Here is a 22671-nt window from a genome sequence, read left to right on the forward strand (position 1 = left end):
AACATGATGAAATATTCCAGATAAACTAAAATGATGTGAAGGGGAAACTGGTAATTTATATGTAAAAGTAAAATCATTCTAATAAGTTTATTGTTTTTAAATGATCCAGAGACAACAAAGTAGATTTCAGAATTTCATCAATAAAAATAAGTACCCAAGGGTGCAGGGATAGAATTTCAGTGGAGTAGACAAAGGGGAATGAAGGAAGGAGGGAGAATGGGAAAAGGAATAACAGTGGATTAAATCTGACTTTCCTATGTACATACATGTATGTACACATAGGAAAATGACAGTAAATCTCACCATCATGTATGACCACAAGAAATTAATTTTTTAATTATTGTGGTTGTAGACAGACATAATATCTCTATTCATTTATTTTTATGTGGTGTTGAGGTTCCTCACACATGCGAGGCAAGCACTCTAAAACTGAGCTACAGCTACAGCCCCAAGAAAGTAATTTTTAAAAAATAAATAACTGTGGTAAATGGCAGAAATAGAATGAAGGGAGCAGGGAGTGAGGAAGGGAAGAGGAAGGAAAGATACTGGGGACTAAATTACAACAAGATATATTCCATGCTTTTAGAAGTATGTCAAAATTGATTCTACTATCATGTATAACTAAAAATAACCAATAAAAAAATGTTAAGTATGCTATAATGAATACCAAATGTAAAACTGGTAGGTCAATTGAGTCCCTAATGTATTCACAGAATAAGGCATAACAAAGACACAGGAACAAAGCATGTTCAACAATTTAAAAATATTTTTATATGTAACAAAGATCTGCATATAAAGTCAAAGTGTGGGAGGCAAAAAATTAAAATTTTAATTGAGTCCTTAATTTCTTAAACAATACACAAAAATTCCTGTTAATGCATATGTGCCGTTTTTTGTGGAAAGTGCTAGTTTTCATCAGTGGCTCACGAGGATTCAGTGAACAGTGAGTAGGTAATCAAGAGATATGGCTCTAAATTGGGTCAAGGTCATTGAAAATGGTGGACTAATGAACATTTTGGCAGTCAAAAAAGATTTTCAAATTTAGCATGCCTGTAATCCCAACTATTCAGCAAGCTGGGACAGGAGGATCTCAAGTTCAAGGCCAACTTGAGCAACTTGATGACAATCTGTCACAAAATAAAATAACAAAAAAAGATGGATTGGGGAGGGGGGTTAGGGGAGTGGCTAGATTGCTGATAGAGAGTTTTCCTAGCATCTAGCATATATGAGGCCCTGGGTTCAACTACCCACTACCAAACAAACAAACAAACAAAAACCTGAAATAGCATTGCTAATAGCTAACATTTTCTATAGGATACTGTCTTAAACTAAGTGTTTTGCATGCATCATCTCATTTAACTCACAACAATCCTTTAAAGTAAGTACCATTATTAATCCCCTTTACAGAAGATACAAAAGCTTAATTACAGCCATTAAGTGAAAGAGCCAGAAGTCAAAACCAAAGTTATCTCATTGTATTGCAATAAAAATGTATAAAAGGCAGGAGACCTCTTGAGAGCAGTAGTTCACTGACTACATGCTCTGAAATCAAACTGTCATAAGAAAGTTTATTTTTCTTCAAACAAGAGCAATTCCAGGGCTCTTGCTAGAATTAACACCAGGACAATGATAAGACATGGGATTTGAGAAGTTAATTCTCAGAATCCATATCACCTAAAGATCCATCAATAAATAACTTATTTTTAAAAATTCTAATCTATTCACTTTGGTGAAATACTGCAGAAACATAAAAAAACAATATAACTTAAGAGCATTCAGTAACAAGGAATAAATTTAATGATACCAGGGGTTAACGACACAGCTCAGTGATGATGAGTGTTCAAATCCAGCATGATCCCCCCCAAAAAATCAAAATCAAAATTAAAACTTTGAATAAAAGCCAGGCATGGTGGTGCATGCCTATAATCCCAGGTTTGGGAGGTTGAAGCAGGAGGATCTCAAGTTCAAAGCCAGCCTCAGCAACTTAATGAGGCCCCAAGCAACTTAGCAAGACCCTGTCTCAAAATAAACAAGGGCTGGGGATATGGTTCAGTGACCCTGGGTTGAATCCCTAGTACCAACAAAGACAAAAGAAAAAGCACAAAACAAAACAAAACCTTTTAATAAAAACTAGAAGAAAAAAATTCCATGCAGGTTTTCTAGTCTCTACTACCAAGTCTAAGAACTAGGTAATGCAGACACTCTAAACTTTAGGAAAATATAGAAAAACATTTTTCCCCCATACAAACATCATATGTATTTATGACTTCATCAAAGTAATCCCATAAACTGCTTTGCCCATGCTTTCCTTCAAACACTGCAGAGAATCTAGAAATTGCCATCTTACCTCAAGTCCATGCCTTAAGACTCTTAGAGATGACCGAGGTCCTCTACCACAGGCCACATACAACTGTGGAGTATCTTCATTGGCCAGATCAGCTATCTGCAGAGAACAAGGGAAAAAATGTCTACTTATGCTAAGTTTTCAAACACAATTGTCATTCTTAGAGGGACAAACTTCTACTGACCCCGGAATATAAAGAGAAAAAAAGCCCCCATGTTCCAAAAAGTAAACTATTTTTAAGCAGCAAATTTTTCCAAAACTAAAAAAGGGTTACATCAATTCACAAGTTAAAAAGGGGACTTGGCAGGGGCTGGGTTTGCAGCTCAGTGGTAGAGTGCTTGCCTAGCATGTGTGAGGCACTGGGTTTGCTACTCAGCACCACATAAAAATAAATAAATAAAACAAAGGTATTGTGTCCATCTACAACCAGACGAAAATATTTTTTAAAGGGGAGGGAGGGGAGGGGCTGGGGATGTGGCTCAAGCAGTAGCGCGCTCGCCTGGCATGCGTGTGGCCCGGGTTCGATCCTCAGCAACACATACAAAGATGTTGTGTCCGCTGAAAACTAAAAAATAAATATTAAAAAAGGGGGGGGGAGGGGACTTGGCACTTAGTGAAATATAGTATAATAATCTCCATTCTGAAATGGTTTTCTTCCAATTAAAAATATAGGTAACAAACTATAATGTAATCAAGATGCAACATTGTCACCAATAGAAGCTACATTTATTAAAGTTAATACTCAGAAATGTTATCCCCATCACAACAAAATTGTATTTTTCAGACCTGGTATCAGACTGATATAATCAGTTAAAGTACCTACAGGTATTCCTCTGATGTAGCTGACCAGCTATTAGATAATTCTACACCCAATAGCTGCTAGTATTCAGCCACCACATAGGGAAGTCATGTGTTCTCATATTAATATTCGAGACATCTGGCTGCTTTCCAGTACAATTGATTCTTGATTAATATGTGAAAACAGGTGAACCATTTGTATTACAGTTTTGCCAAACTGGACAATTCAAATGAAAATTCCTGAACTTTGAACAGAGCAGAGTTTATTGTAATAGATGATCATGTAGGTTCTGAGTACATACACAACCGTCATTTTGTTCTCTGAAAAAATAAATAACTTAGAAGTATGTATTTTTTTCTTTTTGCTGTACTGGAAATCAAACCCAGGGACTCATGTATCCTAGGCACTACACCCCCAGGTCCTAGCTCACCTATTTAAAATGCATCATATTGCTATTTATTTATAAAGCTTTTTTTAAAAAAAGGCATATATATTACTTTTCACAACTTAAAACTCCAACAGTGGGTCAGGTATGGTGGTACACACCTATAATCCTGGTGGCTGAGGAGATTGAGTTATAAAGATCCCAATTTCAAGGACAGTTTCAACAATTTATTGAGGCCCTAAGCAACTTAGTGACACCCTGTCTCAAAATAAAATTTTTTAAAAAAGGGCTGGTTCCTAAAGGTCACACAAACTAGCGATCTAGGGCACAACAACATGGTAAGATTCCTAGGTGCTACACCTGAGGTCAGTAGTGGGAGACACAATCTCCATCCTGAGCCTCTTCACTTTTTTCCTCAAAGATATGATTAAAAATTTGTAAAAATACGAAAAATGGCTGAGGATGTGGCTTAGTGATTAAGTGAACCTGAGTTCAATCCTGTTGTGTCCTAGACCGCTGGAGTTTGTGTGACCTTTAGGAACCAGCCCTTTTTCAAATGATTTTTGAGACAGGGTGTCACTAAGTTGCTGGATACAGTTGCACACACCTGTGATCCCAGAGGTTTGGGAAGCCGAGGCAGGAGGATTGCAAGTTCTAGGCAGCCTCAGCAACTTAGCAAGGCCCAAAGCAACTAAGAAAAATCCTGTCTCAAAATAAAAGATAAAATGGGCTTGGGGGACTGAGGTTGTGGCTCAGTAGTAGAGCACTAGCCTAGCACGTGTGAGGCACCGGGTTCAATCTTCAGCACCACATAAAGATATTGTGTCCAACTACAACTAAAAAAATATTTTTTAAAAAAATGGGCTTGAGGATGTGATTCAGTGATTAAGTGCGCTGGGTTCAATCCCTAACCCCCCCCAAAAATACAAACAAAACCCTGTTGCTGAATGATTCCAGTGTCTCTGAAGTTCTTTTAAAGAGAAAACTATATTAAAATTAGGTATGTACAGCTATAAGCAGACTTCTACGTGAAAAAAGGTCAAGTCAGAAATACTGTGTAGCACATAAACCCGTTCACTTCAAAAACAAAAAAGATGTAACCACACAACATACATATAATTGCAGATGCAGAGAAAATACTTGGAAGCCACCACAAGAAGTTGCTAATAGTAATGGGTTCCGTGGAGTTCCAGTTTGAGAAGACTTGGAGGGGCAGGACTTTAAAACCTTTTATATAGTTTGAATATATACACTGAAAAAGATTTACTAAAAAATAAAGCTGGGAGTGGTGGCGCACTACTATGATCCCAGCAACTCGAGAGGCTGAGGCAGGAGAATGAGGAGTTCAAAGCCCACCTCAGCAACTTAGCGAGACCCTAAGTAACTCAGTGAGACCCTGTCTCTAAATACAATACAAAAAAGGGCTGGGGATGTGGCTTAGTGGTTAAGTGACCCTGAGTTCAATCCCCAGTACCCAAAACAAACAAACAACAACAACAAAAAAAAAAACCCTGAAGATTTATTAATAGTTTTCAGTTCCTAAACCTATCGTTAACTGCTTCACCTTTATATATTGATTCCATAGTTATATGGTTCTTAGACTACACCTTAATTTAACTTAAGGAAAACTTTAAACTTATTACACTTGATATTCAAATCAGCTGGCTAGCACTGTGCATCATGGAGGTAACTGGAAAGGCCCACACCTGGCAAAATAGAATGGGAGAAAGGCTGTCCAGTTCATCCACCAATACAAGGTTTTTGAGTGGTCTTGGCTGAAAGAAGAATGTATCTCCTTCTTCCAGAGGCATAGCAGATGAAAACTCAGGTTCTTCATCATCATCTCCAAGATGTGCAATTTGATATAAGTAACTAGGAAGATGCAAAGAAAGACTTTAGTTAAAAGACTCAAGACAATGTCTGATTATCATATAAATTGCTAGTGCTATTTAATTATACTAAAAAAATTACAGTTATTGCTTATAGGTCTAATGTGGTTTTTTAAAATTTTTTTTAGTTGTAGATGGACACAATATCTTTATTTATTTATATTTGTATATGGTGCTGAGGATGGAACCCAGGGCCTCACGCATGTGAGGTGAGCACTCAGCCACTGAACTATAGCCCCAGCCTCAGGTGTAATGTTAAAGTATGCTATCTGGAATTCATTTCAAAGCTAAAGAACAGAATTTCCCCAAGGTATAAATAAAACAAGACTGGTCAAGAATCTGGGCTGAAACTGAGTGATGGGCACAATAGGTTCATTATACTATTCTCTCCTGTATAAGAAAATTTCTGTAATAAACAAAAAATGAAAACTTTAAGTGAAAAAAGAATGAGACCATTCTTTAAAATTAAATGTAAATACTAGAAATCAAAACTATGCAAATAAGGGGCTGGGGATGTGGCTCAAGCGGTAGCGCGCTCGCTCGCCTGGAATGCGTGCGGCCCAGGTTCGATCCTCAGCACCACATACAAACAAAGATGCTGTGCCTGCCAAAAAACTAAAAAAAAAATAAATAAATATTAAAAAATTCTCTCTCTCTCTCTCCACTCTCTCTTTAAAAAAAAAATATGCAAATAAATATAGCAAAATGTTAAACTGTTCTGGGATAATACACTAGTGGGTTATTTGCTTTTTAAATCATTTTCCAAAACTTTCCACATTACTAGAATAAATTAACAGGTATGGTAATAATCAACATTTACTAAATGGTTATAATACAAAAGTACTTAGCGCTAGCTGGGTGAGGTGGTGTGCACCTGTAATTCCAGAGCTGGGGAGGCCGAGGCAGAAAGATTGAAAGTTTGAGGCCAGCCTCAGCAATTTAACGAGGCTCTAAGCAACCCTGTCTCAAAAATAAAAAACAAAAAGGGTTGGGGATGTAGCTCAGTCATAAAATGGCTCTGGGTTTAATCCCTAGTAATCCCCCGCCCCCCCTCCGTCACCAAATACTTAAGTGCTGTGTCCATCTACAACTTTAAAAAAAAAAAAAAGTTACCAGGGATTGGAGGAAGGGGAACATGAATTTATTGGTTAACAGGCACAGAATTTCAGTCTTGGGTGATAAGAAAATTTTGGAAAGAAAATAAAGGTTGCACAGCATTGTAAAATAAAATTAATATCAGTGAATTTGAACAATTAAAAATGATTAGCTGGACATGATGTGCACACTTATAATCCAAGTTACTCATGAGTCAGGAGGATTTCAAGTTTGAGGCCAGCTTGGGCAACTCAGCAAGACTCTGTCTCAAAATAAAAATGCCTGAGGATGTAGTTAGTCCGGTGGTAGAAGGCTTGCCTGCATTTGCAAGGCCCTGGTTCAATCCTCAGTACCACCAGGGGACAGGGAAAAAGTTATAAAATGGTACATAATAAGTGGTGACATTATGCAAAGTATCTAAATTGAACACACACAGAGGATATAGAAAAATGTTATCTGTGGATTAAAGGATTAAAAGCAATGTTTGTATACTCATCCTCACTTCTACAATAAATATTTCTTACACAAAAAAGTAAAACCTTGGGCTGGAGTTGTGGCTCAGTGGTAGAGCACTTGCCTAGCATGTACGAGGCACTGGGTTCAATTCTCAGTACCACAAATAAATAAAATAAAGATATTGTGTCCATCTACAGCTAAATATATATATGTATATATATACATATAAAAGTAAAAACTTGGAAATGGAAAACATTAACAGGCCAAATGTGAAAAGTGAAATGGTACAGTTAACCCCTCCACCCATGGGTTCCCTTCATCTTTAGAGTCAACCAACAGATCAAAAATATCCAAATGAGGGGGCTAGGGTTAAAGCTTAGTGGAAATGAGCTTGCCTGGCATGGGTGAGGCCCTGGATTTGATCCTCAGCACCACATAAACATAAATAAAGTTTAAATTCTTAAAAAAGAAAAAGAATTCCAAATGAAAGGATAAACCCTCAGTAACAGTGAGCCCATGACTCAAAGTAAAACATTAAAAGGATTAGGGATAGAGCTCAATGGTAAAACACCCCTGAGTTCAATCTCTAGTACTCTCCCCAACAAAATCCCTTACTTAGTTAAGTAATTCAATAAATATTCAATGTAATATACAACAAAAAGCTCAGAAAAGATGTGACTTTTAAAGATATTTCTGTAGACACTGATTGAGTACTGATTGAAGCCATCAAAGTAAAGAAGCAAACAGAATAAATGTAAAGAGGAAAAGAAGGCAATCCTTAGGTGTGGTGGTGCACAACTGTAATCCCAGAGGCTCAGGAGGCTGCGGCAGAAGGATCAAAAGTTCAAAGTCAGCCTCTGTAACTTACCGAGACCCTATCTCAAAATAAAAAATGAAAAAAGGCAGGGGATGTGGATCCACACACAATAGTTATACACTGAGGTTCAATCCCTTGTACACATACACACAAAAACCCCTCAAATATTCTAATAAAACCAAATAAAATAAAAACTAAAATACTCTTGTGAAAAGCTCCACAACCTTGAAATACACCTCCCTCCTGCCAATTTTTAAGTAACCAAGGCAAACCAAGTTAATAAAAGGATTACTCACTGGTTTCCAAATTCTGATGCTACAAAAAGAAAGCCTGTTTTCAACACACACATGGCAGCAGCAACAGGCACAGTATCAAAATACTTCAGCCGGATCTCAGTTACCTGGAGTGAAAAGAAAAAAGATTCTAGTGTATAGGCAAGTGAAGTTTGGCATAGAAGTCCAAAACAGCACAAGCTGAGTAGCAAATAAAATATCGTCCCCAGTATCTAACCAGGAATGAACAAGCTACAGCTCAAAAGCCAGCCATGATTTTTGTTTAAAGTGACACTGCCCAATCTCATTACACACTAGACCAGGTACTTACTAACTAGAGTAGGAAAACATTCATATACAAGCCTAAGGTATCCTAAACTTCCAACTTTCTAACTTGTAAAATATTAACTATCTTACCCACCTCATTTCAAGAGAGCAGCTACAATGAATAAATGGTTTGTAAAGCTTTATAAACCTTAAATATATATACATAGGATTTTTTAATGAGGTTATTTAATTATATTAAAATAAAACGTACAAAATTTCATCAAAAAAAATACAAGTGTATTTATTGTTTCATTTTTCCCCCCTCTATCAATGGTCTACTCACCATATCTTCATCTGTTTCCAAAGTGATCTTGAAGATATCACCCTGCTCAGTTTGGGCCAAAAAGAAGAACATTGATTTGGTCTTATGGGTGGCAGAACAAACGAAAATCATTCCTCTTTCAGGGTCATCCAGGTCATTCTAGCAAAGTCAAGCACACAATATGTTAGAAATGGCTACTTCTTATTTTTGGAACTCAGCACCCTACTCTTACCAAGTGTGGCTAAGTTGCTGAAGTTGGTCTCAAACTTATAGTCCTCCAGCCTGAGCCTCCCAGGTAGCTAGGATTATAGGCCTATGACCCCATGCACAGCTGGGTTTTTTGTTTTGATTTGCTTTATTTATGTCTCCAACATTTTGTATTTCTTAGAATAAACTCTCTGTGAAGTTTTATACTTCTTTGTTGCCTCAAAGCAAGTATAGTGTCTGAGATAGGCAGGTGCTCACTTTCCATAACTGATGAAGATTAAATTTCTTTTCAGGGGTAAGGAGAGAGAATTTAATAACTGATCCAGGAGAAAGATCAATAACAAAACCACAGGATGAAAAGATAAAAAGGTTGAGGAAGGAGGATTGAAAAGATCATAAGTTCAAGATCAAAACTCCAGCAACTTAGCAAGACCCTGTCTCGACATTAAAAATAAAAAGAACTGGGGATGTAGCTCAGTGGTAGAGCACCCTGGGTTTTCCCCACAGGGAAAAGATCTCAAAGACCACCACCAGATTCCATACTAATTACAGGAAAAAAAAGGTACCGTTAAGAAGAGAGTGGGTGGATACCACCTTAATTAAGTGATCAATTTGGCATGAACAATGAGACAATCCAATATTATGTAGGCATAATGTGACACACAGTGAGAAATAAACATCACCATCTATATAATAACCCTAGCAAAAATATTAGCCTGAATATAATCATTTAAAAAAAATAGAATAAGGGACAAACTTTAAGAAAATTAGCCAGTTTGAGTTCTTCTTTTCCTATGTGTATCCCTTATAGAAGAAAAAGTACGCCCTAATCTCCATCATGTGAGATTAGGCCCCAACTTCCTTAGTAAGACTCCTGTGGTCCAAGAATTAAAATCAACAATCAATAAATGAAATGGACTAAAACTAAAGTTTCTTAGCTAAAGAAACAATCTGTGAGGTGAATAGAGAGCCTACATCTTGGGAGCAAATTTTTACCCCTCACACATCAGATACAGCACTAATCTCTAGGGTATATAAAGAACTCAAATAGCTAAGCACCAAAAAAAACAAATAACCAAATCAGTAAATGGACCAAGGACGTGAACAGACACTCCTCAGAAGAGGATATACAATCAACAAATATATGAAAAAATGTTCATCATCAATAGCAGTTAGAGAAATACAAATCAAAACTAAGATTTCATCTCACTCCAGTCAAAATGGCCACTATTATGAAGACAAACAACAGTAAGTGTTGAGGATGTGGGGGAAAAGGTACACTCATAGACTGCTGGTGGGACCGCAAATTGGTGCAGCCAATATGGTAAGCAGTATGAAGATTTCTTGGAAAACTGGGAATGGAACCACCATTTGACCCAGCTATCCCTCTCCTTGGTCTATACCCAAAGGACTTAACTACACATCAATGTTTATAGCAGCACAATTCACAATAGCTAAACTGTGGAACCAACCTAGATGCCTTTCAGTAGAAGAATAGATAAAAAAAAAAGTGGTATATATACACAATGGAATATTACTCATCAATAAAAGAGAATAAAATCATGGCATTAGCAGGTAAATGGATGGTTCATATGTAAATGGAACCATAGGTAAATGGAAGCTGATTCATAGTGAAATAGGGAGAGGGAGCATGGAAGGAATAAACGCACTCTAGGTAGGGCAGAGGGGCTGGAGGGGAATGGAGGGGGCATAAGGTTATTAATGATGGTGGAATGTGAGGATCATTATTATCCAAAGAACGGGTATGAAGACACAAATTACTGTGAATATACTTTGCATACAACCAGAGATATGAAAAAATGTGTAATAAGAATTGTAATACATTCCGATGTCATATATAAATAAAAAAATAATAAAAAAGAAAATTAGCCAAGATTCACAAAAATGTAATTATTATAAAAAAACCAAAACAAAGGTAAGAGAAAATGTCCTAAGTTTAAAAAGAGTAAAGGCAAATTACGAAGGGGACATTTTAGAACAAAGGAAATCTGAATATGTACTATACCTAAGCTAACTGTATTACACGAAAATATTAAAATTTCTTGGATGTGATATTAGCACTGTGGTTATGTAAGACAATATCTGTTTTCAGAAGACACATCCTCGAAGACTATATTTGGAATTAAGTGTCATGACACCTGCAACTTATTTTCAAATAGGTTAGCCTGGAAAAAGTGTACATATCATAAGAAAAGGTATACAGATATTTCATAAGAAAAGGTAAATGTAGTTAAGGTATTAGTAATTAGTGAATCTAATGAAGGACATATGAGAATTCACTGTTCTTTTGGTTTTTGTTTTTTGGTTTTTCGGTACATTAAACCCATGGGCACTTAACATTGGGTCGTATCCCAAGCCCTCTTTATTTTTCTTCTGAGACAGGGCCTCATTAAGTTATTTAGAAGGCTGGCTTGCAACACCTCAGAAGTCACTGGGATTACAGGCATACGCTACTGCACCTGATTGTTCTATTGTTTTAAAATATTCTATATGTTGGGAGTTTTTCAAAATAAAATGTTGGCGGTGGGGGGGGACAGAAACAGAATAAAATAAAAGATAATTTATTTCCAACGAATGTTTGGATTTTTCAAACTAGAAATTTTCAAATTTACAATTACCCACAGATTCCTCTGAAATAAACATTTAATTTTTTTCCTACCCTTCAAACAATGTTTTGCTTTTACTGAAACTTGTTACCAGCTTTATTAAAAATAACATTTACAAGGGCTGGGATTGTGGCTCAGCAATAGAGCACTCGCCTAGAATGTGCAAGACCCTGAGTTCGATCCTCAGCACCACGTAAAAATAAATAAAGATATCATGTCCAACTAAAAATATTTAAAAAAAAAAAAACTTAAAACTTGAAAGGAAATAAACTAAGAGACTACACTGCAGTCTTAAAAGCTGAATTTATTTCACAAATAACCTTTCTTCTTATGATAAACAAAGGCCTTACCCGTCTCCTGGGAATTGGACACCGTATATCTGGTTGGTCACCAAAGTTCTTGTAAGTGATATAGTTTTCAGAACAGATCAACACTCCACTTGGACCATCTGATCCTCCTGGAACTGTCAAGAAAAAAATAAAACTTAGCAGTTATTTGATTTACCCACGAATTACTTTCACTTTCAACTGTTTCTCTCCTTCACAGCTTGTTGATAACAGTATACCTGAAGTAGAGAAACGTTCCACGTGTTTCTCCCTTATGAACATACTAGATAAGGATGGAGCAGTTTGTGTTTATGTGAAAGATTTGGTTGATCTTAGCCTTAATAATGCATCTAAATTTCTATATTCAAACCTAGAATTCAGTACTCATATTCTGATCTATAATATAATTAACTACTGGATATGGAAATCCCATAGTACTTCAAAAGTACAGCATGCTCATAAATAAACTTAATTTCCTTCCCAAACCTATTTCACCTCCTGCGTTCTCTAGCTGAGATTGCAACAGACTATTCCAGAAACCTGGGTGTCATCCTGTAGTTCTCTTCCCTTTCACAGCCTTACTGATTCTACCTCCTTAGTAGCTCTCATGCTGCTAATATCTGTTAGTGAAAGAACTCCCTCGTCAGTTTTCAGGCTTACAGTGTTAATATCCTCTATTCTATTAGGCAAAATGTAAGCAGTTATCTTTCTAAACTGTCTATCTTTATTAGATGTCCTCCTGAGCTTGAAATATTATTCCCTGCTTGAAATACTTCAGAAAATACTACTTCACCACTATCCCTCTCCCAGCCCTTTAACTCTAATAACCCAATCCCGATAAGCTTTCCATTCTTGGTGAATGTTGCAACAGAAACTCCCTCAGATCTCAGTTCAGACCTACTCTTCAGGTCTTAGCTCAAGTTCTTCAGAAAGCTTTCTCTTACACATTTCCTCCCATTCCCTAGGTCAGGGACCCACTCCACTACGTAATCATGACAACAGGCACAAAATCTGGCAATTTTTTGTTGTTGTTGTTGTTGATGTTGTATTTACCACTAGACTCAATCCTGTAGGAAGGGAAATACCACATTCAATTTTCACCACTACAGTCCCAGGACCCAGTAATCTGACTTGGCACATACTGACTGATTAAGCTCAATAAAAACTTGTTGAATGGAGCTTGGGGTATAGCTCAATGGGAGAGTGTTTACCTGGCATGCTGGAGGTACTGGGTTTCTGGGTTCAACCCACAACACCAAAAAAAAAAAAAAAAACAACAACAAAGTTCTCATAAGTGAAAGATGTGCTAATGTTACAGCAAGTGATAAAAGTAAGAATATATAACTTTCTACAAGATACTAAGAGTTCCCTGAAATTTTTTGAAGGAAATATTCCTGACAATAGCTCTAATTTTATTAACGGATGTTAGTCTTTTCTTTTTTTGGATCAGTTTTGTAACTGATTTTAGTTTTCAAAATCTTCCTATGCATTTTAGTTTTCAAATTCAGACACAGAGCTTTGCCTTGTTGAGTTTGTTCATTTTATCTATCCTTTCAAAATACGTTTGGGTGAAAAGGAAAAACTGACTACAATTAAATTATCACAGCAACTAGTAGTAATCAATATTTCAAGCTGTGTCCTTTCCTCCCTACTCCCATTAGATTATGAAAGCTACTAAGGAGCTAGACACTTCTCTCCAACAATACTTTTTCTTTTTATCACTGTACTAATTTCTACCCTCAACAAAACATAGAAAAGGTACTCAAGTTTACTACAAATAAATTACTTTTCAAACCTCACTAAGTTTGGGCATCAAATGGATCAAATAAAAGGGACAGAGCAGCTCTGCAAGAAAAGTACCTGTTATAAGGAAGTTGCCATGTTCCTCCAAAGGTTCACTGTATTTTCGGACCACATGATTTAAACCAAGGTCTAGTTCATAGAAAGTAAGTGTCTGCTGAGTATTTGCTGCTGCTTCCCCTGTTGGATCATTGTCTGCTTCCTACAGAGAAGTACAGTAGCATAAAACCAATCAATCAGAATCATAAAACCAAAGAATTTGTACGTAGACTGGGAAAAGACATTAGAACTCCTCATTTTACATGAGAAAACAGAGGGCCGCGATTACAAAGTTCACACTACTATATAATGATAGAGGTAGAACAAGGACCCATATCTCCAAATTCTGGGTCTTTACGTTCTACCTTCCATTCAAGGCAAAGATGGATATGCTCTGCCTTTCACCATCTTCCTTTGGAAAAAATATCCCAAACAGGGATTCACCTTTTTCATCCAGCTTTCCCCAACAAATACTTTAGCCCATAGGGAGATTATTTAAATCAGAGCAAAGGCTACTATGTATACAGTCAACTGGTTAAGCTCTGAAACATTCTAGAGAATTTCAGTAAGATATTTGGAATATGGATATCTGCTAGCAAGACAGATTTACAATGTAAATAAAGAAAACAATTGTAGGAAGACAATGAGGAGACTGGAAGATATTCAAAGAAGACAAAGAGAAAAACACAGTCCTCATTACCTCATAATCCATTTCCAGACAAGCAAACATTGGATTTTCAAATCCTACATCTACTCCAACCACATGATATACTAAAGTGTTTGCTTTGTGAGCCTCCAAGGGAGATGAAATGGTAAGTCGGGCTGCAGCATCTCTGTTCAAGATATATACCAACTTCTGTTTCTCAATGGCACCTACAGTTCAAGGAGACAAAACATACCAGATTTCCACATAATGAGACACACAACAGCTCAATTCATGATTACTTTTTAAAAGCCAGCATTAAGTCAACAAGTATAGTAACTCAAGATTCTGCATCCCTTCCTAAGGGAATCTTAATATCTGAATAACTCTTCAAAAATATGCCCTATATTTAAGGATACTGGGAAACTAAATAATAACAAAATCTTTTTTTTTTTTTTTTAAATTAGACCTCATGATTTTGTGACTGCTCAGAGAGGGTTGCCCTCTAGAGGCCTGATCAGATACACAGAATTTCCTTCACAAATTTATCAGAGAAGAGACATGAATGTGAATCATCACTTCAGGCTGATGAGGAAAGCAACCATATTCACTTTCTAAAAACATGTAAGATTTCATTACAGTCTTTGCCACAAATAAATTGAAAAACAACTATTTCCAACAGGTGAGAAGTAAAACAGGTACCTTAAGACTTTTCCTATCATTTTAAAAGGAAATAACAACTTAAAAAAAAGGAAATGTAACTGAATTCAAATAAAATGCCCAACTTCACCCAGGTTAAACAAATGACCGGCACACTGCCAAGATCACAGCATCATTATCCTAAACTGAGCATTTATAAGAATCAAAGATGCACTCTTTTGAGTAAATAAAGCAAGTCACTCACTAATCATAACAGCTCGCCCTTTGGGATCCACAGCTAAAAACTGGCCAGGAACAATTCGGCGACATCCACTTTTGCCAAAAGTTTCTTGGTGAATTTTCTCAAACATATTCTTAGATGGCTGGTATTCCAAGATAACAATTCGACCTGAGTCACTGCCAACTACAATGTAGTCCTTGGTGCCACCTGTCAACCTAAAGGCCATGAGTGACCGGATAACACCAAATACTTCCACAGTGAGGAGGGTATGTACTTTTCCAGTGTTAGGGTCTGGGCGAAGTAGCTCCAAGATCTTCCCACGAGAAACAACAATTTCCTGTTGTTTGGTTCCTAGATCACCAAAAATTAAAGATCATAAACAACCAGAGATAGCCCAATAATAACCTAGCTAAATCGAAATGCCACTGAAGATAAATTAAACAAGTTGGGGGACCCACTGTTTTTGTTTTATTTTTTGTTTGGTACTGGGGATTGATCCCAAAAGTACCTTACTACTGAGCTACACCCTGAGTCTTTCTATTTTTTATTCTGAGACAAAGTCTTGCTAAGCTGCTGAGATTGGCCTCAAACTTGTGATCCTTTTGCCTCAGCCTCCCAAGTCACTGGGATTACAAGTGGTGTGTACCACCAAGTCCAGTCACAAGTTACTTTAAGAACCTGAATCTCAAAAAATTGTCTATACACTCATGAACCTCCTGCATTACTTATGAATTAACTTACAAATGTTCAAATGTAAGCTGGGTATAGTAGCATACATATCCGTGATCCCAGCCACTCAGGAGGCTGAGGCAGGATTCCAAGTTCAAAGCCATCCTCAGCAATCTGTGAGGCCTTAAGCAATTTAGTAAGCCCCCCGGCCCCCATCTCAAAAAGGGGGGGGGGGGGGCCTAGGGTTGTAGCTCAATGGTTCAAGTGCCCATTATCAAAAAAAAAAAAAAGTTCAAATCTACAATGGCAAGGTTTTATTTTTATACACATTAGTAGCTATTTTCTGTAACTCCACTATCTGATATTTCTTTTTTTAAATCTGATATTCAAAATTTCACACAATTGGCCAGGAGTGGTGGCACACAACTATAATCCCCACAACTTGGGAGGCTGAGGCAGGGATGTTCAAGGCCAGCCTCAGCAAAAGAACCTGCCTCAAAATAAAAACTAAAAGGGGCTGGGGATGTGGCTCAAGCGGTAGCGCGCTCGCCTGCCATGCGTGAGGCCCGGGTTCGATCCTCAGCACCACATACAAACAGAGATGTTGTGTCCGCCGAATACTAAAAAAGTAAATAAATAATAAAATTAAATTAAATTAAATAAATATTAAAAAAATTAAATTTAAAATAAAAACTAAAAAAGGCTGGGGATGCAGCTCAGTGGCTAAGTGCCCCTGGGTTCATTTTCTGATAAAAAAGAAAAAAAAAAAAAGACTTTTTTCCCCACACAATCTGTTTTTAATTTCTCTCTCCAAAATTATCCGCCCAAGAGTTCAGCTTACTATGTGTGACACAATTTAGGTTGTGAGTAACATCAGCAAATGAGTTGGGTACAGTGGCACATGTCTACAATCCCAGCAACTTGGGAAGCTAAGGACAGGAGGATTGTTTAAGTTTAGGCCAGCCTCAAAAACACAGCAAAGGCCCTTGCAACTTATAGCCAGACCCTGTCTCAAAAAAGTAAAAAAGGCTGGGGATGTGGCTCCATGATAAAGCACCCATGGGTTCAATCCCCAGTACCAAAAATAAAACATCAGTAAATGTTGTTTCTACACACACAGCAATTTCTATCTAATTGCACTTCCCCTTCTCTTACACAAAAATTTTAATATACCAAGATAAGGTACAACCTTCCCTTAAAAAGTAAGAATAAAAAACCTTTTGAATTAACTATTCTCTCTGATAACACCTTTAGACATTTTTTTTTTTTGGGGGGGGGAGACCAGGATTGAATCAGGGGCACTTAACCATGGAGCCACGTCCCCAGTCCTTTTTTTATGTTTTTATTAGAGACGGGATGAGTGAGACCTAAACTGCTGAGGCTGGCTTTGAACTTGCAACCCTCCTGCCTCCGCCTCCCAAGACCTTGAGATTATAGGCATGTGCCATTGCGCCCAGTTAGACATTCTTTTTATCCAATCTGATATCAAATTTAGAATCAAGGATCAAGACTTACACATCTTGTTATGTCTTACAGCAAAATACAATTAACCTGGCACCAAGTAAATAGCACAAGAAATGTGCACTTCTGGAAAAATCATCATACACAGAGCTAAGAAATCCGTCTGGAATTAAATAACAAATAATACACTTCAATTTAATAGAAATCTCATGGATTACAAGCCACATTTGGATTGTTCACATTTACCAACAATTACCTTCTTATAAATGGAAAACATTTCCTCCACAAAATATAAGCAAAATATATAATGACTCATTTCAATTCACAAAAATAGTAACTGGCTGGAGAACTTACCAGAGAAATTGCCATGAATGGCAAAGCTGATGCCAGTGGCTCGCTGCAAGGTCAAATTGTACAGGAACATGATGGCAACAAAACTAAGCCACTCGGTACTCTAGGACTTGGTAATACCAACAGTCAAGTCAAAGCAAGCTAAGGACACATAAAAACAAAAAAGTAGCTGGGAAATTATTATTTTAACAGATATTTTTGTTCAGGAATTTCTGATTGAAGATAGCAGAATGAGTAGAATAAGGCCTATTGAAAAACAACACTGATAATTAAGAGTGCCTTCCACATACCAGGCATCACTATATACTTCACTTGCAATCTCACAAGAATCCTAAAAAGTATGCAGTTTTATACTAATTTTATAGATAAGGACACTGGGGCTCAGAAATTAAATCAACTGCCTAAGATCATAAAGTCAAGTGGTGACAGGGAGGAAGCTGGGATATATTCCATCAATGCAACTTTGTTTACTTTTTTGTCAATGTTTATGTAGGTCTGTGTTTAATTGTATTCTAATAGGCTTACATTCAAATGGTTAAATTCAAAAAGCACAGCAAAAAATTCCCTCTAATCCATTCTCTAGTCATCCAGTTCTCCCTGGGGGAATCAATTTTATCAAATTATATTGTATCCTTCCACATATACAGATACATTTATACTGTTCTATCTTCTCTTGTTTAACATAAGGTTGGGAACTATATTTTATATACTCACACTATAGTACAACTGATTTCTTATTATTTAACTACTTTGAGATAGCAATAAAGGGCTTTCTCATTTTTATCTGATAGTGGCAAGTATTCCATTTAATGGTTATATTATAATTCATTTAGCCAATACTCCACTAATTAACACTGAGCTTGTTTCAACCTCTTAACTATTACAATCAATGCCACACAGAAAATACTTCATGTTTCATTTATGCATGAATACATCCCTAAGATTAATTCCTAAAAGTCATAGTTTGAAAGGTTCATACATATGAAATTTTGATAGATACTACCAAACTGCCTTTCCAAATAGACCCAACTAATTTACTAGTCCAGCAACACATGAGTTCATCTTCCTCCTTAATTGGCCAAAGTGATGTTAACATTTCAACCTTTACTAATCTAAGAGATGAAAATTGGTGTCTTGGTATAGTTTTCATTTTCATCTCTTACATAGCTCTCTATACATGAGAAGCATTCCCTTTTGTGTTTGTGTTTGTGTGTGTGTGTGGGGGGGGGGGGTGGTGATTTGGGGATGGAACCCATACTAACTATATAAAAGGAAACATTAACAGCCAAACAAACATGCTACCACTGAGCTACATACCCAGCCTGATGAGAAGTTATAATTTAACATCTGAACCTAATCACCATCAAACACTGAAAGCAAATTGAATTCCTGCAACACCAGAAGTAAGCCTCCCTAAAGTGATATAGTTATAAAGAAGGGCTTCCTTCTCAGCAGATGACACTGAAAATGGCACAAACTGAGGATCTCTGCCACACAGAATTACCTAAAACTACACGCATGCATGGAGATCACTAAAAAATAAACTGAATTATCTTTCCCCTATGTAATTATTTAGAAGCAAAGGCAAGGGGTCTTCAGAAATCCAGAATTGGTGTTTAATATAAATTTGCTTTTGTTGTTAAACCATAATAGAAAATCTTGACTAAGCGTCCTTGTATTTCTGGGCTGCACAAAAGCAAGGTGACAAGCTCAATCCTCCAGATTAGAAATGGGTACTGAGAGATAAATCTTACTAAAAAAATATAATGTTCTTCCAGGATAAAGGAAAATTTTGAAAAAGAGAAGACTATCACGAACCAGCTCCTGCCAGACTTGCTTGCTTTCTTTGTAGCTGATCAGGAGAATCTAGCCAATTTCCCCCACTTCCTTTTAACAGATGCCATCCACTACAAACCTAGTTGGATCGAAGTTCTCCAACTACATTTTTATCTTGGGTAACCGAGGAAGGCACTTTCTGGAGGCAGATCAGCCCAGTAGCACAGAAACTACATAACAGGAAACATTAACGGCCCAAACCTGGGAAGCTCAGCAACCCTCCCCATGCCTATCTCCTCTTTGCGATCACTACAAGAAGCCAGTGTGATGGCTCACTCCATCCTCCTCCGCGTTCCAAGGGAACATCGCCGCATTTGGGCTCCCAAGTCTCCAAGTTACTGACTATAGACCCTCATTTTGCACACGACAAACAGGCTGAGAGGACGAAACAAGTTGCCTAACTACCAAAACGCACTAAAACCAGAGAACTAGCTCCAACGACTGTTTCCGTTATTTATGCTTTTAACAAGCTTAGCCTTCGTAGGTGCCATCTACTCTCCAGATGGCGGGTGACGTGCCGCTCCTTCTCAAATCTCTCATTTCAAAGGAGAAAATTTCTACAAGCCTTATTATGAGCCGGCAGTCGTTCCCACTCCAGACTAAATCAGAAGATCCCAAGAAGTCGTTTTCGCAGCCCAGGCATTCCCCTAACACTCCCGGTCCCCTGCCCAAACCACTGAGGCCTATACAGTCCGAGACTCCCGCCAAAGTGTCGGGGAACCCTCCTACGTGGTCGCTCTTCAATTACCCAGGGCCAGGGAAGTCGTGAGGCCACTTCTTTACCCTACGGAGGGAAGGATGGCGCAGGTATTCGATGGATACTAAGTCCCTTGAAGGCCTAAGCCAAGGCCATCACCAATCCGCCGGCGTCCGCCATTAGCCTCAAGACTGGGACCTTCCGGCAGCGCGCGACGGAAAAAGGTACCCACCCCGCGCCTGAAGAATCTATCTTTAGGATAGGCTCTTTAAAATGCTTTCGTCTTGCTTCCACACGGCATTTTAAACTATTTAAACACATCATACGACTGTAACTTTCAGGAGAAGAGAAAACTAATAAATTTCTTTAAAGTAGTCTAAAAAAATCAGGATTTAGTCGGGCACTTCTGTAAGCAGCCCCAAAGGCCCAGCGCGCCAACGAAGACGGGACCTTAAGGACCCGGAAGCATCAAACGGGGACCAAGATGGCAGACATCGATTCCCCTCAGAAGTTGTCAGGGGACCCGCCGCCTTCGGAGGGGGTGGGAGGAAGTCACTGCTCCGAAATCTCCACCGAGCTCATTCGCTCCCTGACAGAGCTGCAGGAGCTGGAGGCTGTGTACGAACGGCTTTGCGACGAGGAGGTGGGGGGCTGAGCCTCCTCTTTTTCCGGGAGAATCCAGGGGTAGTGGGCATAAGAGCCATAGGTTTGCGGAAAACCGGGCTGTGGGAAGCTCTTTCCTTGCTGGGGGAAAGAACAACAACAACAAAAAAGCACCTATCCAAATTAGTGTAATTGGGCATTTAGGGAAACTGTCGAGTCTATTCCTTCGTTCGGATGCCCTCAAACGTGTTTTGTTTCCTGATAGATGGGTGTTCCCTTCCCGTGACCCACCTCGTTGATTTCCCTGGCCCAGAGCCACTGTAGTGTTTTTCCACCGGGGTAAAGTTAGAATGAGAGCATATGCCATATTGGTTCTCATAATACGAATTGCATTAGCTAGCAATTAAAAATTGTGAAATACCACTTGTTATCTCATTTAAGCGAGAAGTCATTGCAAATTAACTTGTGGAGTTTTAAAACTTCCTCTCCTACAGAATGATTTAGAAGTGTAATTTTAGCATTTCAGTTAAATGCACAGCTCAGTAGAAGTTTGGATTTTTTTTTTCTTTCTTCTTTTTTTTTTTTTTTTTTTTCTTTAGATTAGGTCTCACAGTTACCCCAGGCTGACTTCAAATTCACATGCTCCTGGGTTGGGGCTATAGCTCAGAGTGCTTATATAGTATAGTATGCCCAGGCCTTGGATTCAAGAGCTCAGCACAGCAAAATAATAATAATATCACATGCCTCAGCCTCCCAAATAGCTGGGACTATAGCTATGTGTCACGGGTCTTAGACTAGTGAGCACACACCTGTAAACTTCTGAGGCTCAGTCACAACTGTCTAGACTTGGACAAGTCGTTTCATCTCTCATACCTCTGATGGTCTAGCAAATGAGGGTCTGATGCTCTAAGGTTCTTTTTAGTTGATAATGTTCTGTCTCCTGCCATTCTCCTTCACTTTTCTGTGACAACTTAATGCTATCAGTTCACTTCCCAATATCATTTGGTTTCTTGACAGAAAAAAAGAAATCTAATCTCTGATCTAAAATTCTAGCAGGTGTTTTTCTTAAACCAAACTTGTAAGTAAGGTTGAGCACAAAAGTCAGTTTCAGGGGCTGGGGTTGTGGCTCAGCGGTTGCGCACTTGCCTGGCATGTGTGAGGCACTGGGTTCAGCACTATGGATAAACAAATAAAATAAAGGTTTAACAACTAAAAAAAAAAAAAAAAAAAAGTTTCAGCCTGGGAAAGGGAAGTCCTGGATATCTTAAAATATTTTCAAATATTAACTTGTACCAACTCTAGCAATTTCTAATGCTTTTTTCAACAAGATATATTTTAAAGTTAAGTGCTCTTAACATTCTAAAGCTTGCATTCATTGAGTTCACCAATACTTTGGGGAAAAAATTAAGGAGATCTTAGAGACATAACAATATTAGTTCTGTATTTGTTGATTGTTGGAAGTGTCCCTCTGAATTCTACTGGGTTGTTAAAATGTAGAGCTAATATTAAAGGCTGTTGTTAAACTGTATATACTCACCATGTTAAGCACTTTGTGTGTTATCCTGTCTGATTTGCCCAACAGTTTGACGGAGAATGTATTGATAGTCCTATTTTATAGATGAAAAAACTGATATATAAGTTTATATAAACTGAGGTAGCACAGTAAATGGCTTGACTGAGATAAACTTGTATTTATCTTTTCTGGCTATTTAACTATGTGCCAAGAAAAGATTTTTGTGTGTAAGATTTTGGAAATCTTCTTTAACCATGTGAGGCACTGTTCTAATAATATTGAATAAAAGTTAATTTCCTTCCATTGTAGTGCTCATTTGCTAGATGGAATAAGATATACATAAGGTAACAGTCATTATGCAGTGTGGTAACTG

At 37.7% G+C, this 22671-nt stretch overlaps 2 protein-coding genes and 1 non-coding gene across 4 annotated transcripts in view; 1 reads left to right on the plus strand and 2 right to left on the minus strand.

Annotated features, from left to right (window-relative positions):
- The window catches only part of Sf3b3 (splicing factor 3b subunit 3), a 46598-nt gene extending 26240 nt beyond the window's left edge, over positions 1–20358 (minus strand). The window contains exons 1-10 of one of the 2 annotated variants that reach the window (XM_076838359.2): positions 20234–20358; positions 17653–17790; positions 15193–15519; positions 14346–14518; positions 13667–13808; positions 11831–11943; positions 8668–8805; positions 8082–8185; positions 5235–5400; positions 2348–2443 (exon numbers count right to left, since the gene is read on the minus strand). In XM_076838359.2, the coding sequence (XP_076694474.1) occupies positions 2348–2443; positions 5235–5400; positions 8082–8185; positions 8668–8805; positions 11831–11943; positions 13667–13808; positions 14346–14518; positions 15193–15519; positions 17653–17722 (1329 nt within the window). In that variant the 5' untranslated portion in view covers positions 17723–17790; positions 20234–20358. The remainder of the gene's footprint in view (positions 1–2347; positions 2444–5234; positions 5401–8081; positions 8186–8667; positions 8806–11830; positions 11944–13666; positions 13809–14345; positions 14519–15192; positions 15520–17652; positions 17791–20233) is intronic. The other variant, XM_076838360.2, reaches the window with a different exon arrangement.
- Positions 14798–14876, minus strand: LOC143384613 (small nucleolar RNA SNORD111). Its single transcript, XR_013089403.1, has one exon. It is a non-coding gene; the product is annotated as a small nucleolar RNA SNORD111 (small nucleolar RNA).
- A 284-nt stretch (positions 20359–20642) lies between the features above and the next one.
- Positions 20643–22671, plus strand: part of Cog4 (component of oligomeric golgi complex 4) — a 30568-nt gene continuing 28539 nt past the window's right edge. The window contains exon 1 of the mRNA XM_076839242.2: positions 20643–20825. Coding sequence (XP_076695357.1) covers positions 20667–20825 — 159 coding nt within the window. The 5' untranslated portion in view covers positions 20643–20666. The remainder of the gene's footprint in view (positions 20826–22671) is intronic.

Source organism: Callospermophilus lateralis, chromosome 18 (assembly GCF_048772815.1).
Source record: "Callospermophilus lateralis isolate mCalLat2 chromosome 18, mCalLat2.hap1, whole genome shotgun sequence".
Lineage (NCBI taxonomy): Eukaryota > Metazoa > Chordata > Mammalia > Rodentia > Sciuridae > Callospermophilus > Callospermophilus lateralis.